Genomic DNA, 17910 nt, shown 5'->3' on the forward strand with positions numbered 1-17910 from the left:
AGAAGAGTAAGACATTTTTCTTTGTAAAGGCCAGTTTTATAGTATTTGATATGGTAATGTGAGCTGCATGAGCGCAACATAATTTACAACTTGTATGGTGGGATTATTAGTTAAAACAAACAAAAAAATTAATAAATATAAATAGATTTAAACTGTTATAAAATTTGAGCTATTTAGAATAAACAATTGTGGTTTCCTGTTACAATTTGCAGTCATTTTAGAATGAAAAAAAAAAGAGTAATTTAGGTTTATTTCCTAATTTTTAAGGCGGTTATGAGATCACTCAAATCAACCAACCCCTTATAGAGTTAGGGTAGAGAAAATAACAGCTAAAATAAAAAGCTGTTCTAAAAAAAATGTTTGACATTTAGGAGGTTAGAAAGATTACACAAATGAAATTGGACAATTTTCAGATGAAGAAAAGTAATTTTAATCTTAAAATTAAAATCACTTTGCATGTTGGATCGTCAACAATCTGAAAGCAAAAACTCATGAGCAAATATTTAATTAAAATACTTTATTAAAAAATCTGATATTTTGTGTACAAAAGCCTTGTAATATTTACCGATATTCTGCATAATTGCATGAAGATACATGTACATTATCAAAAGTTATAGTATGACTAATCTCATGGTTACTTTGGTGGTTATGTAGTAGATGCAATGTACCTAGCTCTTTAATCAAAGAGTTAATTAAGTGTTTTTACCAAAGATTTGTTTGTGAATATTTGAAGTCAGAGTTTTGATAGCTCCGTATGCAAAGTGATTTTCATGTTAAGATTAACCTCCTCTCCACGGACATCTTTATCTATGAATTTCACCAGGTTTTAGTGAGTTATATTCAAAATTTAGTTATTTCGTTTCAAGGTATACCAATAAATATAACATAAATATAGCTAATAGTCCATATTTTAATAGTATGTATGTTTTAAGTTCTTAATTTTATAAGGAATTTTTTAAAATATCTTCAACCTCCCCAAGTATGAGGATTGTGACATTTGCTCTCTAGGTCTCCCCTTCTTCTCTAATTCATTTCCCACCCCTCCAAGATGTATGGAATTTAATGTAAGTTACTCATTATAATATTGTTATTATTCAGGCAAAGCATAATGTTTAATCTTATACGTTTACGGAACCATAAACTAGAAAATCAGATCCACTTGCCACACCCACCAATCACATTCTCTTTCATGGATTGCCACATTTAATACTATATTATTTATAACCAATATAAAACCAAAGTTTCAATCTATCAAATTATGTACTACATTACATTGTTTTCTTTACAGAGAACTGTGTCTTTCACATACAGTTTGAAAGTTTATTCCAACGGGAAAAACATCAATGAGCTTAGCTGAATTTTTATTGTATAGTTAGAAAGCCAGATAAATTATGATAGTTATAAGACATTCTGACTTAAGTTTCATGGACAGTTGTCAGCAAAGTAACTAAAATGCAAAAATTAGGAATTTATTAGGTTTGATAAGATTAGATAGGATAATGAAACAAAATAAAGTAAACATTATTCATTGGTTGATTTCTAGAATGACTGCAAATTCTAAAGGAAACCACAGTTGTTTATACTAAACAGCATAAAGTTTGTAAGAGTATACATCTATTTATATGTAATTTTATTGTTTTATTGTCCTTTGAACTGTCTCTAACTAATAATCCTGCCACACAAGTTGTAACTTACTCAGGAAACATGCAGCTCACATTACCATATCAACATATGTAATGCACGGGCTGCTCGCAAGCGTACCTCACCCCCATACAGTTAGGGTGGTAGAGAAAATAACAGATAAAACATATAGTTTTCCTGAAAAAAAAAAGAGTGATATTTATTTAGGAGGCTTTAGAGATTATGCAAATGAAATTTAACAATTTTCAGATGAAGACAGGTATTTTTAATGTTAGTATGAAAATAACTTTTCACTTGGAGCAACGAACACTTTGAATGAGTTTGACTATATATATTGACAGAGAAATTTTTAGTAACAATATCTGATTAAAAAAACCCGATTTTTTGTGTACAAAAGACTTGTAACATTTACTAATAGTCTGCAAAATTTTGTAAAGGTATGTATGCACTACCAAAAGATATAGTATAACTAATCTCATTGTTACTTTGGCAGTTACAAATTTACATGCAGTGCACCTAGCCCATATAGAAAAAGAGCTAAAACGTTCTACCCTGTCAAAATCATTGTTGTTTGTGGGATATATTTATTAGTAGACTACATATGTCAAATGAATTGTTGCTCCTTCATGAACATTTTGTGTACAGCAACTATGCGTGCTACAGCATACAGGAAGCTTTGACTTGGTTCCATTTTGACTTGTAAAAGTTTCAAATTCTTTTAAACATCTTACCTTTTAATGAATTGTACTCTGCAGCATAACTGGGTTCAAAAGATTGACCTGTATTGCATTTTGAATGAAGATCTGAAATGAAGATATATCAATTATTATATTTTAAATTTTACCCTACCCATAAGACACATACTTTCTATGTATCAATGTAAATTCTTTTTTAAAGTAGAAAATCCAATCTACTTATTCATATTTATTATGTTTGTAAACCAAAATATTGAACAACCTTCTCTTGCTTGAAGATAGTTTCTAAATTATAAAAGATTAAGCTCAGACTGTTTCACACAGGCAAACTCCAACTTAACGATATTGATCATTTTAAACCACCCCCCCCCCCATTGGAGAAATATATTCTATTCTTGTCCTTCACATTGAAAGACTACCAGAGATTATAAAAAATATGAGCTATATTACAGCTTACGTTTTACTGAACTTCTTATCTTGGAAAAAGTTCCTTTGGTGAAACTTCTATAACAAAAATGTATTCAACAATTAGAACCCAATGAACGTGAAACTATGATGACATGGTTCATTATTCTTGCACTATAATTCTACTTACTAATAGAAGTTGTTTAAAACAGTACTCCATAGCTGCAAGTAGATCCAGTTCAGAAGTAAATTTAAAACAATTTTTTGTGATTATTAGAGGGAAAAAACTGAAAGTCAAAGTCAACAAATAAGAGCTAACTGTTAATTCACAGAAACATTCAATCTTAGGGTGACAGACAAACTAGGTTACTCTTATCTGATTGAATACAGCACACCTGTATCATCGAAATTCAGAGCATCTTTTGTGGCATTGAGCCACAAATCATGCACCTTTGTATTCACAGTGTGATCTGATCAATACAAGATATGCATATTATTAGGAAGACTAATTATTTTGGTTTTATTTCAAAATTTAACATCTGTCTGTATGACCACTTCAATTATGAATTGGGTTGGTTCAAATTTCTTTTGTAAACTTGTGATTGAGTAAGAGTAAGGTTACTTGCAACAGTCTGTTTAACTCTGATCAAAAACCATTATGATTTTGATATGTAAAAGAAATACAATATCGGCTTAAGTTGTTTTTTTAATTTTCACCCTAAGGATTGAAGTGTATGGTTCATACATTTCTTTAAAAATATTGAAATAAAATGTTCTGTTCTAGGAATGAATGATTTTGACAAATTTGCATGGACCAATGTTTTTAAGAGAAATTCAGCAATACATCCTGAGGATAATGTTGATATGTCAAAATATGTACAGTTTGTTTTTTGAGACTATTGACGATTTAACCGAACATTGAAAATTGTGTATTTCAATCAAGGTATCACACAAATACCTTAAATTTTAGCCAAACTAATGACTAGTTGTATATAAACTTTCTCACCATAAGTAACCTTGAGAAAATGTGTCAGATATCATGAACAACTGTGCAGCCAGTAGACATTACAAACTCTGGCTAACTTTCTTCAGTGAATACAATGTATACATACACTATGTAACCCATGATATACAAGTAAAGGTAACTTACAAGGCTGACTGAGTTTGAATTTTCCACCAATTACTCTTGTGTCTTTGAGTCCTGCTTCTTCCCGAGCTTTCTGAACCTTTTCAGTTACACACCGAACTATAGATTTCCTCTGGCTAGGAGGCAGGTCTTTAATATAAAGAAAATTGAATGTTTTAACTGTTTCAACATGGAAGACCTGTACACAAAATATAAATTAATTTAAAAGCTTTAAAGTGATATAAATGATAGATTATATGATTCATATACAGCATCTGATAACAGCTATACTAGTTATTTTAAAACCTTTTAATAAACAACAGTTGCTAATTATGTAATACCATCTGAGCCTATGCAACATTTTATTTTTTTTGTGAAATATTTTTACCATCACTAAAACAAAAGGTAGCTGTCAGTCACTTAGTATAACCACATATGATTTTATATATAAAAACGTAAATTAAAAAAATAAACATTGTAAATAGCATTTTTTTTCTAAATAATAACACTGCTCTGTATACTGAAAACTTTGCTGTGATGTTAAACTAGTTTAATTTGTTGCCTTTATCTGAATGTATTACATTTCTTGACACTTGTACACTCCAATGAGAGATGAGGTTGTATTGTCATGACAACAACTGTTTATACACTTTTATAAGCACTTGCAAATCTGAAAAATTCTGAAAAATAAAAATGTTGTGTTCACTATGACAAATTAAAACAGAACATTAGAGGACAAGTTTTTACAAACCTCAGTGTGCATTCTAGATTTAAAATTTTTAGCCATAAGATGTTTTTAAATATTATAAAATATCTTTACAACTTCTTACAATCATATTCGGAGCAAACATATTTTTTTTTACAACAAATTTCAAGCAAAGTTGAAAATTTGATAAGACTGACATTGTTTACCATTACAAATGAAGTATCATGTAGAAACAAAATAAGAGAATGTAGTACATTTTAACCACATAAATTGTGGTTAAAAATAGTGTAAATACTGTTACTTATCATATAATATATGGATCACACAGGAATTTGCTTAAAACCCTAACAGAAAATTTGAGTAAAAACCACCTTAAAAGGAAAACTTATTCTTGAAAGAAAAACTTTCATTTTCAATAGTTAAGATCGCACAAACATTGATAATAAGTGATTTCACAATTGTTAAAAAAAATCAAAATCTGCCCATTTGTTCATATTATTATTAAATATTATTGTTTCACAAGCCTGGGTATCTTGCACCAAAATCTAGACAGTTATACAATATGAAATGCTATGAATGTCCATGTCCTTATTAATACTTGATTTATGTGGTTATAAATACATGATAGGAGCAATGTTGTTATGAGTGGCTGTCATTGTACTTGACGTGTGCTAAATTCGTGTTTACACAAAACCTCAGGCATAAAACCATCTGGCTCAGTAAATAATTAATTTGAGACACACAAAGTTTTATTTATAGCAATGTTTTAGATGTATTTGTTATATTTGAAAAGGTTGCATGTGTCTTACTCCTGGCATATGTTTGCCCATTGCTGTGCATTAACAAAGCCAACATACAATATAATTAAAAATTGAGAATATAACATCAACAAATAGGAATCACAAAAAAAAGTAAGCACACAAGGCTGGAGATCTACTGCTGACAGTTTGCTCAAGTTATAAATCCCTATTATGACTCCACTATAAAATATTGCATGTGATATCTACTGTAGTGTAGATTCACAAAGGAATTTTGCAAAAAACTTAATTTGTTCTCTTTATTTTTGTTGTGCTACGAAATTTTCTTCTGAGTTCTTTACTTTCCGCCATCAAAAAATCTGGTGTTTTTCTAGCATGCACGTTAGTTGGAAACTACAACTTGTGCATTTTGTAGTGCATTAATTGGAAACTGCCACGTGAAGGGTTCCTGATTTTGCTGTTGCATATCATTACTTGCATTTGCTCTCTCCACGTTGATTTCTGTTACTACATTTCAGCAAGCTTTTAACACTGGATTATTACCATAGTAGGTTGCCCTACTCAGACAACAGTGGTGATTCTTTCTATTGTTTCGTATACTCAGCTGAAATTGTGAGTGCTTATTCAGTATTTATTACCACTGCATATAAGACTACTGCTATTCTTAAATAGTTGGTATTAAGGTAGCAGTTGTAAATGCTGTCAATAATTGGCAACTTACACCAAGTGTGTCGCTGTTGTAAATTTTGCATGCATTATTTGTATCGCCTTATTCTAGCAAACACTTGTACACATCAGGCTGTTGAATAACATACATATGTGTCATGTAATGTAGACCTAACAAGGTAAGCATACTGAGTCTGTTTACAATGCATTATTCTGTATTGAATTATCTTAGAAGAAACATTATTCCATTCTGATGAGATTGATTTGTTGCTGCTCAGCTTTTGTTACATTACACTATGACTTTGATGAAAGCCAGTCATTATATATGTGATGATACAATCTTTACCTTCAAGATGGTCTTTTGAGAACAACCTTACACTTTGTTTGATGTAGTTGCATACCAATACATAAAATACATAAAAACTTAAGAAACAAGATTAGTAAACAACTGTTAAGTTCAAAAAGGCAGAATAGGGATTGTAACAAAGTAGAGAAAGAAGTTTAATCAACATGCAAAGATTATATTTTGAAGCCAACAACTAGGGACACAAATGGAGTCAAAACAAGGGTTTGTAGCTTGAGAAAATAATGTAGGTACTATTTCCAGCCTTATTTGTTTATAGCCCCTACTTGGAAGCTTTAAAATATAATCTTTGCATTTTGATTCAACTTGTTTCTATACTTTTTTGATGATCCTTATTCCCACGTTTTGAATTAACAATTTTAAATAATCTTGTTCATATTATATTGTGATAAAACAGTGTTGTTTTAAAACAAAAAAATTTTCCCATAATTTTACAAAATTCTAGGAAGCACTTTCTCTGTTATTTCTTGCTTTTCAGCCCTAAGTAAAAATAAAACATGTTCCAACCTACACAAAGCAATGGAAAAAATAGGTGTTAAAATGAACCATCATATGTATTAGGCCATCAAGAAATTAATGTTGCTTTTTTTAGATGAAAAACCCGAACAACTTATGTATCAAAACAAAACACACATTAAATGAAATGGTCTCCATTGTTATCAATTATGCTTTTCCATCTTACAATCAGGTTGTTAATGCCCTGATTAAAGAAATCACTTGGGTTTGAAGCAAAAAACATATTGATGTCCTTTTTAACACTTTCCACATTTGCATATGCTTTCCCATTAAGATGGTGTTGCAGCGAATGAAAAAGATGGTAATCTGATGGTGTCATATCTGGAGAATATGGTAGGTGAGGGAGAACTTCCCAACCCAACTGCATAATTTTGTGTTACATCAAACGTGCCACATGTGGACGTGCATTGTCATGGAGAAGAACAACACCTTTCCAATTGATGAGTGAAGGGCATTTCTGATGAAGGGCTTGATTTAAACATTCCAGTTGCTGACTACAGATCTTTCCATTGACAGTTCGAAATGAATTACTCCTTTGATGTCCCACCAAATGTCCAGGTTTTGGGGTCAGAAGTGGTTTTTGTCTAGGACTGAGCCATTGTTTTTGGCATTTATTATTCATATAGAAAATCCATTTTTCATTACCGGTGACAATTCTGTCCAAAAATGGTTCATGTGCATTACGTGCCAGAAGAGATGAAGCAACGTTCACACGTTGGAAACGATTATCATCAAAGAATTAGTGGGGCACCTAAACACCTTCTTTAAGGAGTTTTCCCATATTCCTTAGATGTTTATGTATAGTTTCATGTGTTGCCTTGGGTTAGACTCAACAAGCATCTTTAGAACATCAATATCAATTCCAACATGTCAGCCATCACAGTTTTTTAAGGCTAAAATCACCTGAACAAGATTTGCTGAACCATCGTTGACACTTATGAACGTTTGAAACGTTTCCATAAACTTCTTTGATATTCTTTGTGGCTACAGAGACGTTGTTTCCTTTCTTGTATTCAAACAGCATTACATGCCAAATGTGTGTCTCGTCATGTGCCATCACTATAAGGGATTAGGGTATACTAAACTTTACACATTATATAGGCTACACTAACGTGATGTTTAGGCAGTTCATTTAACTATTATACGTGATGTATGTTTTTGGAGGGTGGTTAATGAAAATGTTCCAAAATGTAACAATTTCTTGATGACCTAATACAATCTAAAAAAACCTTTGAAAAGTATTTATCAAAGAAAAGTTACTTACACTTACTCTATGACTCAGAAATCTGCAAATTAAATTGAAAATCCTGATGAAAAAACCTGGTCAGGAAGATCACAGTTGATATGTGATCTTGTTAATCTCCTTGAGTATATTTTAACACAATAAAAGTTTCATGATGGAGTACCCTTTAGCAGTTACATACAAAGCATCTTGTAATTTCTTTATATTGACAAGAATGTTATTTTTTTTAGGTTGTAACAAAAAGTGTTGACTATCTTCTCAATTAAATATAGATGAAGATACCCAACAACTAAATGAAACTAAAACTGAAGAAAATATGATCTAAGCTTTCTTTCTCCTCCAATGAACTACTTATTAATCTTGGTCATCTGGTGACATTTGAATAGAGTGCACAAGTGTAATGAAGGAAACAAACAGATGTACTAAACACAGAGGAATGAAAATGAGGCTTGGGAAACCTGACAACTCACACCAAGTAATGTGAATAATCTCAACCAAACCTATATCCAATAGAAAAGAGAATGACAAAATAGTTCATGAAAAAGCAAAACTGTAGATAAGGCCAGGATGCAAGAAACCACATGAAGAAATATAAACTGGAAGAACAAAACTACTCTAACAAACCTAAAAAAATATTTGGTATGTGAAAGTAAGCATTGGGGAAGCATGACTTCATCATTTAGCACACCTTTAGAATACAAATTCAAAAATTTCAGAATGTTATTGAACTGGAGACGCATCAGTATCAAAAGTGTGCAAGACCAAAAGTAAATAAAACACAACAAGAAGTTCCTGAATGATCTAGAAAAATGAAAATGTGACAAGAACTTAGTAAACACCCAATAAGCCAAATGACACCAAAGGTAAACAACAGTAAAATTCCAAAACATATATCAAAACACCAATAGAAAAAAAAAAAAAAAGGAATAGACATAGTAAGAATATGCAGTAAAAGAGGTAACATACTGTTTTTGTATATATATTGCTTAATGTTATATATAGCTTTACAGCTAGTGAGCCTTTTATTAATTAAATAGTATTTCAAGAATAGGATAGGAAATCATGACACATAATGATGGTAATAAAAGCAGAAAAACTCATGTAAACTATTTTGTTGAGAAACCCAGAGAAATTACCATACTTGAAATGGTAATTATAAAACATGCAATTGATCCTTTTTAAAACTTCATTCTGAATTCCAGCATCTTATAAAAAAAGTAGAAAAGACAAAGCAAAAGCTCAAACAAATCAATTAGACAAAAGGGGTAATGAATTGCAGGATGGACCCATCACTGATTTCTCTCTGTTAAGTAACTACACTTCCTAATGCTACTCATGAAAATGTGAGATCGAATGATTCAATGTATAGGTTATTATTGTTTTGCAAGGATACAGATTATTTAGAACATCTTGGGTTGCAAAACAATGTTAAGTCCGATTAGACAATTACAAAGTCCAAATACTAGGAGATGGATTGTTAAAAGTAAAGATTGGAATAAAAAATTTTACCTCACACTTTAATTCAAAAACCCTCATGAAAGTGCTAAAAAAATAATTCCTTTTCCAATAGAAAATTAGAGTCTGAATGAACAGGAAACTGGTGTCAAAGAAAGATGCAACTCCACAGTAAGAAGCCACTGCCTAGATGCCCTCTCCATCCTTTAAACCATGAAGCAAAAGTATTATCAGATAAAGACTAAGAATGCATAACATTTATAAAGGTGAAAAGGACTAAAAGTAGTATCTTCATACAAATAAAAACAATAGTACTGTCAGTTATGATCAAGAAGAACACATTAAAAAATTAAGCACATACTGACATTTCAGTTAACCGAAGAGAATAGGCTTCAGTTTAAGTAATATTTGAATTAATCTCCTCTCACATCAAAGGCATGTCTATTTTTGAAAGATAATTTATAAATTTTAACAGCTAAAAACACAAAATAACTTGTCAGAGAACAGATAATGTATATCAAGAGGTGAAACCATAAAATATTCTAAATGTGCACCTTTACTTCTTTACTAGATGGAAGTATATATATAGCATATATATAAGCCATGAATGACTTAACATGTAATTAATACAAACAAATTCACTGACAACAAGAAATGCAGCAGCCAAAAAACAATGAAAATCTATATTCAAAGCTAACAGAAGTGCATTTCTACCTGGAAGAGCTAATTTCTTTATATACAGATTTTAGTGTAAGTTGGAACAAAAATGCAAGCTAGAAATTTTATATTACATATCATAATAACTTAATTTGCTTGTCACAGTAACTTAAAAGTTATAAAACTAATGAAATAAATCATGATATCTGATAGCATTTCACAACCAATTACTCTGTTATGGTAGTAGTTATTAAGCCTTATAATAAATTCAACAAACAAGCTTAATATCTAACTTTCAGCTAAAAACAGTGAAATGGACACAAGAAAGATATCTTAATGTAATTTTTGCAAAGCTAGTATATTTTTCTGTAATTCTGCTAATTTCCAAGTACAGATTTTGTAATACAGTTACATGAATATTTCAATAGAGTAGTATATTTCTTTATTTGTAATAATAAAAACCCGAGCATATATAGACATACACCATCAAATATTGGTTAATCTGAGCATTTTTCTTTGAATTAAAGGCTCATTCTGAAGTTGTATAACTTTCACAATTACTTACAACAAAACCAAGAATTAACAAGAGACATTATTAGTACTTCTGGTGAGATTTATTATTATGTCCACTATAGAAACCATATGATTAATATGATTAAAATATTCATATATATAGTTGTAAACACCTCATCTTTCAGTGAAGTTAAAAACTAGTCAAACCCCCACAAATCATGAGAAAACATGCATGCAATTACCTTTAACGAGATTCCAAAACCTAGAGAGTAAAATATCCCGATCTTTCATAAGCTTAGATTTTACCGCAGAAAGATTATTTCCATATTTCTCCAAAACTCCAACATATTGTGTGGCCTGAAATAACAAATGCATAACATTTACACCAAAATAAATAACCCAATGAACCTCATATATTTTATTCTACTTAAGTTTATGTTTCAAATACAAAAATAGTTAAAGTTCACAATGAATTAAATCATCCATTAAAGTATTAAGCATAACCAACACATGGTATATTATATAAAGTGCCAGATAGAGATGGGCAACTTAATCAAAATAACTGATTACCTTCGAGCATCGACTAGTATCACATACACCAATAGATTAATCAAAATTACAACTAAACCAATGTCACAAAAATAATTAGCTAACTGAAATGAGTGTTTCCAATTATTAAAGTTTTAGATCATTTCAACAATCTATAAATCAAAATTACATTTTAGTTCACTGTCATAAAAATAACCGACTAATCCAAATTAGGGTTTCTGATTATTACTATTTAAAAATTATTTCAACTATCCATATAATAAAAATATTGCTATTATGTTTGTTACTAAGTGAATTTTAGTCTAAAAAGTTTTCTTTTTGTTTCTTTCAAGTATGTCAACCTTTGGGCAGGGTGGGTGCTCATGATTCAAGGGTCTTGAGGTTTGATTCATTTTGCCACCAAACCTGCTCACCTTGTCTTTGTTATGGCAAAACTATTAAGGCTATCTGGACTGAGGACTCGATGGAAGAAACTTTTTTCAGTTGTTCAGTAGGATATTCATTACCAGCAACGTAAAGTTCAAAAACAGTGAGTGTAAGATTTATCTCATGCTTCACAAAATAAACAAAATGTAGTAGTAAAGCCACTTTTTCCATAATATTTTGGTTGCTAATTAAAAACAATTCAGAAAGTTTAAGTGATTCTATTTTCTTAAATCCCCTGTACTTGCATCAGTTTGATTTCATGCATTAAAATTCATGTATTAAAGACACTTTATTTTTTGGTAATGTCAACAATGCATTCTTATCACTGGTTTGACTACACTTCCCTATAGTAAAGATATTCTTTTAAGCCATAGGTTTATTTATCATCCATTTCTTTATTTCTGTTCATTAAAAAATGCTTAAAATTACATTGATGACTGGATTCAGTAGTGATAAAACACAAAATTTGTTTCAGTTTATCTACTAAATATTTATATTCTTCCGAATAAATCTGGTTTCTTGGAAAACTTGCTTTCTTGCCTACATAATGGTTATTTACAAATAAATAAGCTAAATGCAATAAAAATCATAAACATCACTTTCAATCGAACAATGCCAGAAACCAAGAAAAGCTGTTTTATTTATTTATTTTGTATTTCACCATTTCTCAATGATTATTACTTCTGAAACTGTTGTCAAGTATCTTAAGAAGAGAGAGGAAACATACGTAGTGACAGTTACAACAGGATTCCATAAAATACTATGAAGATTTCACTGAAGTAGCTATACTGCACATTGTGCAAAATAAAAAATATCACACAGATATGGTCATTTGGCAAGACTTGTAAACTACAAGTTGAAACTTTTGCTTTATTTTTTATTGAGTACTTTAAATTTTGTATCCATCTCCTTTGTGCTAATGAAAAATAGAAGTAGTCACAACTATTAAAAAATGTTTATGCAAATGAAAGGTCTTACAAGAATCAAAACATTTACCAAGGCTCATTTTGCAAATACATTTGTTTTCCTTCTGGCTTATGAAGTTTCAGCTTAAGAATTTCGTAAGGTCAAGAAAAACTTCAGGTGTATATATATATAAAGCACACAAATTTGTGTCTGTTTGTTGTCTAACTACTCCAAGGTCACTAGGCCAATCTCAACCAATCTTTGTGGGATGAGAGTTTGGAACAAGGAGCATGTTAATAGGGAGTTCCCAATCCCCTCCACCCTCATAATTGCTGTTATTGAACATTTATTATCTTTGGCATATATTAACTACATTAATAGATTTATTAAAATTTCTATAACTAACATACAGCGTAGGGGAAGGCACACAAGCATTTTATATATCTCGGACAGTACACTAGCACCCCCTATGGAGGAGTGCAATGAAAAAAATGGCCACCACTATTGCAATAATACACAAACTCAGATGAAATTTCTACTCCAACAGCCACCATGAGGCTGATATGAAGATCTGTTTCTTGAGTTAACCTACTTCCTACTTTGACCCATGGCCTTCCAGTTTTGACCTGTAAGACACTTCTGTGGCCAATAACTGTCAATTAATTAATCATGTGAAACATTATGGAAAAATGGAAAGACATTAAGAGTTGGATGTTGAAAGCGGGTAATCGAAAGCACCCCTATTGCCACTACCTCTTCTTACAAAGTCATCTTGACCCTCACACAGTGTATACCATATTTTAAGTACATACATATTAAGTTCATAAAGCTTATACAAAACTTTTGGTGAAGTGATAATGAATACTGTAATAATATGTTATGTTATAAATACATTGTGTGAAAGTTAAGATTTTTGTATTATTTATCATAGCATCCACCCCCCAGAATTGAAAAGGTTTCTCAGAATCTTTTTTAAAAAAAGTTGATTGTCACAATGACCTCCAGCATAATCTTAATATTATATGATACTTCTAAAAGTCTGCCTATTAGCTGGTAGTACCCAGCACTGGCATATTTTCTTCTTCCCATCCAAATGTATAATATAATTTCATTCTACTTACAAAGATGACAGTGAGGATTTTCTGATACACCTAGATATATATAGAAGTATTACTCAGAAAAACTTAATGTAAAACTGCTTCATATGTTACATCTCTAAGAATAACTTCCACCATAGAAGTTCCTTGCAAAATCAAGACCATTAATGGAACACTACCAACAATATAATGAAACAATCTCTTTAGACTTATTCTGAACACTGTAATCTTTTATTTCCATAAAATCTCTATAAATTACCATGAGAGTGACCTATACAGTTTAAATCAAGAAAAAAGTTTGAAAACATCATTATAGGGCACCAAAAGAAGAAATTTGGTGTTGTAAACAGAAACACTAAACCACTGATAAAAGCTATTGTTGCTAAAAGATCACTGACCTATATCAAAACTGCTGATAAGCTTCCACTAAACATTTGCCACCACTGCCAGAAGAAGTAAATGAAGAATAATCACCAGATCAAAAGAAATTTTACATCAACAAAGTACATCAGAAGCCAAAGAACAATATGTGCTACTATGTCTGTAGAGTCATTTACATAGTCATGAATAATTAACAAATAGGAATTTGTAATCTAACATCAGACAAAAAAATTATTATGAATATAGTAGCATCCTCTAATCAATGTATTATCCACAGTTCCACAGAAATAACAGTTATACAGATAATTATAGTATTTTGGTACTTGTGTATAAAGTTAAAATCATAAATAATATTCAACGTTAAACTGGTACACAATTAAAAAAATTTTATTTAGGCCTATCCTAAATTCAGACCAATGTCATCCTCAGGAGTTGTAACGTCAAAACATGTAGAGTTGTCAACTTTTTGAAGGCCACAGATAGGTCTAAATAAAACGTTTTTAATTGTGTACCAGTTTAACATTGAATATTATTTATGATTTTAAGTTATACAGATAGCTGATTTTCTAGCCTTTCAATGCAATGTTTACTTAAAGAAATTTAAACAATTCTTTCCAGAAACTTATGAAAGCACTTGACATAGCCCCAAAAGTCCAGAGATCTGAGGGATAGAGGCAATAGATGAAATCACAGAAACTTTGATTTTCCGCATTTTGTATTTTAAGAGAAAAAAAAATCTACATTTTTAATTCATTAAAGGTATTGTATTTTTCATAATATAAGATGCACGCTTATTTTGAATACAAAGTTTTGGGGATAAAAAGCTACAGTCGCATTTGAAAGTTTTTATTGAACAAAAATTCAATTTGAAACTTTAAAAATTAGTATATATTGTTCTAAACACAAAAGAGCTCAAAACATCAAAATAAGAAAATAGCGTAATTCAAAAAAGGTTTGCTGTTATTTAATTTGGTTCAAAACCTACAAAATCTTCATTGCTTTCTCTGTAATTTATTTTTTTATTATTTAGGGAGCATTATGAATAGTTGTGTTTTTAAAAGAAAAAAAAAACTACTATTGTTATAAATAACACATTCAATTGAACTAAACTATGCATCCCTATTTAAATATATTTACACATGGCTTGTGTATGTTGTATATATACATATATATATTATTCATACCTTCGATGTGAAGGATGCAAGCAGATTTTGACATCAAATTTTGGGGTAAAAAAGTGCATCTTATACACCAAAATATATGATATGTGCCTAATTTCTTACATTTTTATTGAAATACACTTCTCCAAATTGTAATTTCAAAAGCCATAAGATAAAGAAAATTAAAAAGCCTTCAATTACCATTTTGCTTGTTATTTCCATTTGAAAATATTGACAAATAGTTATCTAGAATGTTTTGTTTTGCTTTTTACAGTTTTATTGTACTGCTGAAGACTATTATTTAGAACCATTAAAAAAACCCGACTAAATGTATAGATGAATAGTTTTTGCATAATTATTTTACATCCCCCTCCTTCCATTAACTCTAAATGTACCTAATGTTAACATTTTCCTTACCTATGCACACAGTTAAGCTAGAATCCCACATTAAAGTGGTAAAGGGGCCAGTGCAAAGATTTACCTAGATGAATTCCGTTCAGAAAGCACCAGAAGGAAACCCATGGAGTGTGACACCTAATGGTAGGGACTCCATGGGTGTAAACCTATGGGGAAACTGCATATCTTCCAGAGTATACTCTATGTCCAGGAAAAAAAAGAGGCTTGTGCCAACGTGTTGCAGGGATGTGCAGAATAAGAACATGGCCATCCAAATAGTTGCATACAAGAGGTCAGAGAGCCAATATGTGTAGTGTGGTTGGGGTGCATTCAGTTGTATCTTGTGCTCACCTCAACTCTACTATCAGACTATTGGACTGAAACTAACTGTGGGAGGAGAGCATAAAATTCATGCCATTGAGTGTGGAATAGTGTGTGTGTGTGTGCATGCCTGAACTTGAACGAACAGATGTCAGCTGCAGGAGAGCACATTTTGTTAGTGCATGTTTGCCTCAACTGAACAGGTGATGTCTGCAGGAGGAGGGCACAGGTCTTGTAAAAAGGAAGAGAGATGGTTGATGGTAGGACAGTAACGAGGAAGGTGAGAACAAATGGACCAATATCGAAAGACATGCCACTTATGCTGGTAGATGTATAAGGTATAAGGACATCAGGAATGAGAAAAGAAAAAGCCTACCCAATTGGAAAATCTGGTTCAACAGGTGATGGACCAGACAAATAGCAAATGTGAAGATGGAGGGACAAGATCCAGTGATGTGTGAGGTTGAAGCAAGAGAGAGAGAGAGAATATAGTTGGTAGGGGATAAGAATCAGATAAATGGGGAGGGAAAGGCTTGAGGTTGCAGAAATGTAATTTACCCAAGAAAAATGTAAACAAGATTAATTAGGGTTAGGATTAAGAAGTACGGAACAAAAAAAAGAATAATATGACACAGGAGAAAGAGAAAGAATAGTACATACCTGTGAAGTTAAGTCCTGATAATGTGAGAAAGTTTAAAGGTTCTCTTCAACAGGGAGAGAAGTTCCCAAAGTGTAACCAGTAGGAGGAAACAATAAAATTCCTCCTCCTCCTTATCTCCTCAAACAAAGGGAAGGAAATACCTGAAGAAGGGACTGGAGCTGAAGTTCCTGGCTGTATAAGGGAACCCACTACCATATGCACAATAGCATTCATGCTGTCTTCAGTCAATACATAACGTGTTTGATTGATTGTTTATTGTCGTTTATTATTATTAAGCACAAAGCTACACAAAGGGCTATCTATGTCCACCATGGGTAATAGAAACCCAGTTTCTAGTGGTATAAATCCACAGATATACCGCTGTGTCACTGGGGGACAAGCTGTTCAAGGAAATTATTCACTCACACACGTAGTAGATGTTAAATGAACTAGTGAGTTCATAGTTTACAGAAAAAAGAAAGAAATGAAATTAAGTTGCTTAAACATCACAAATTTTGTTTAAAAAAAACTTTAAAAATAAAAAACACATTGATGTTCAGAGACAAGGAAAAGAATGAAGATTTATGAGTGCATAAGCATAAAGGAAGTTAATGAGCAATGAGATATGTTGCCCTCCTAGTGGTGGAGGACTTTTACTACATAATAATGTCATTATGCAGCAGCACATTACAAAAGAAATCTTGTGAGGCTAGGTGGGAGTTGCCTAAAGGCTAGAGGCATGCAAATCTCTAAGGCAGACAACAGGTAGAAGACAGCTTCACTATGTGAAGAGGTGTGTATCATCTCAAAAGCAGAAGGGACCAGAGGAAATAACTTCTTTATGGCTGAACTAAATGGGTTGTCCTGAACTTTTATCAAACAGAACTTAGTACAAGATAGACTAATCAATTCAGATTTTTAATTTCCCCAGTATAATTGCCTTGATAGATTTGATATAGAACTCTCTTCTGGTCCTCTATTCTATAAGTATCTTTCCTCTTTGTTTTGTGCTCGACTTTCTTCTGGACATTGTCCCAAAGTTTCTGCAGTTCTGCACAGTTTCTTCTGTGCTTCCTTCAGTTCCTGCAAATCTAAATTCGGGATATCACTTTTCGACACTTGCAGGGGCTTGATGTCTTGTTTACTCTTCTTATCTTGAGCTCTGGTGGTGACAGCAGATATTTCATCAACCTTCTTTCTGTTTAGTTCCTCAAAGTTTCTACTACCTGGTATGTTCCCTATCACCAAGTCGTGTATTGGTTCCTTGATACACATGGCCTCAAGGTCTC

The 17910-nt window shown here is 31.6% G+C and overlaps 1 protein-coding gene across 2 annotated transcripts in view; it reads right to left on the reverse strand.

Annotated features, from left to right (window-relative positions):
- LOC106459531 overlaps positions 1 to 17910 on the reverse strand; it is a 43040-nt gene that overhangs the window by 12172 nt on the left and 12958 nt on the right. For both annotated transcript variants that reach the window (XM_022386041.1, XM_022386040.1), the window contains exons 2-4: positions 10988 to 11102; positions 3892 to 4017; positions 2373 to 2444 (exon numbers count right to left, since the gene is read on the reverse strand). In XM_022386041.1, coding sequence (XP_022241749.1) covers positions 2373 to 2444; positions 3892 to 4017; positions 10988 to 11102 — 313 coding nt within the window. The remainder of the gene's footprint in view (positions 1 to 2372; positions 2445 to 3891; positions 4018 to 10987; positions 11103 to 17910) is intronic.

The sequence above is a fragment of the Limulus polyphemus genome, unplaced genomic scaffold, assembly GCF_000517525.1.
Source record: "Limulus polyphemus unplaced genomic scaffold, Limulus_polyphemus-2.1.2 Scaffold623, whole genome shotgun sequence".
In the NCBI taxonomy this organism is placed as follows: domain Eukaryota; kingdom Metazoa; phylum Arthropoda; class Merostomata; order Xiphosura; family Limulidae; genus Limulus; species Limulus polyphemus.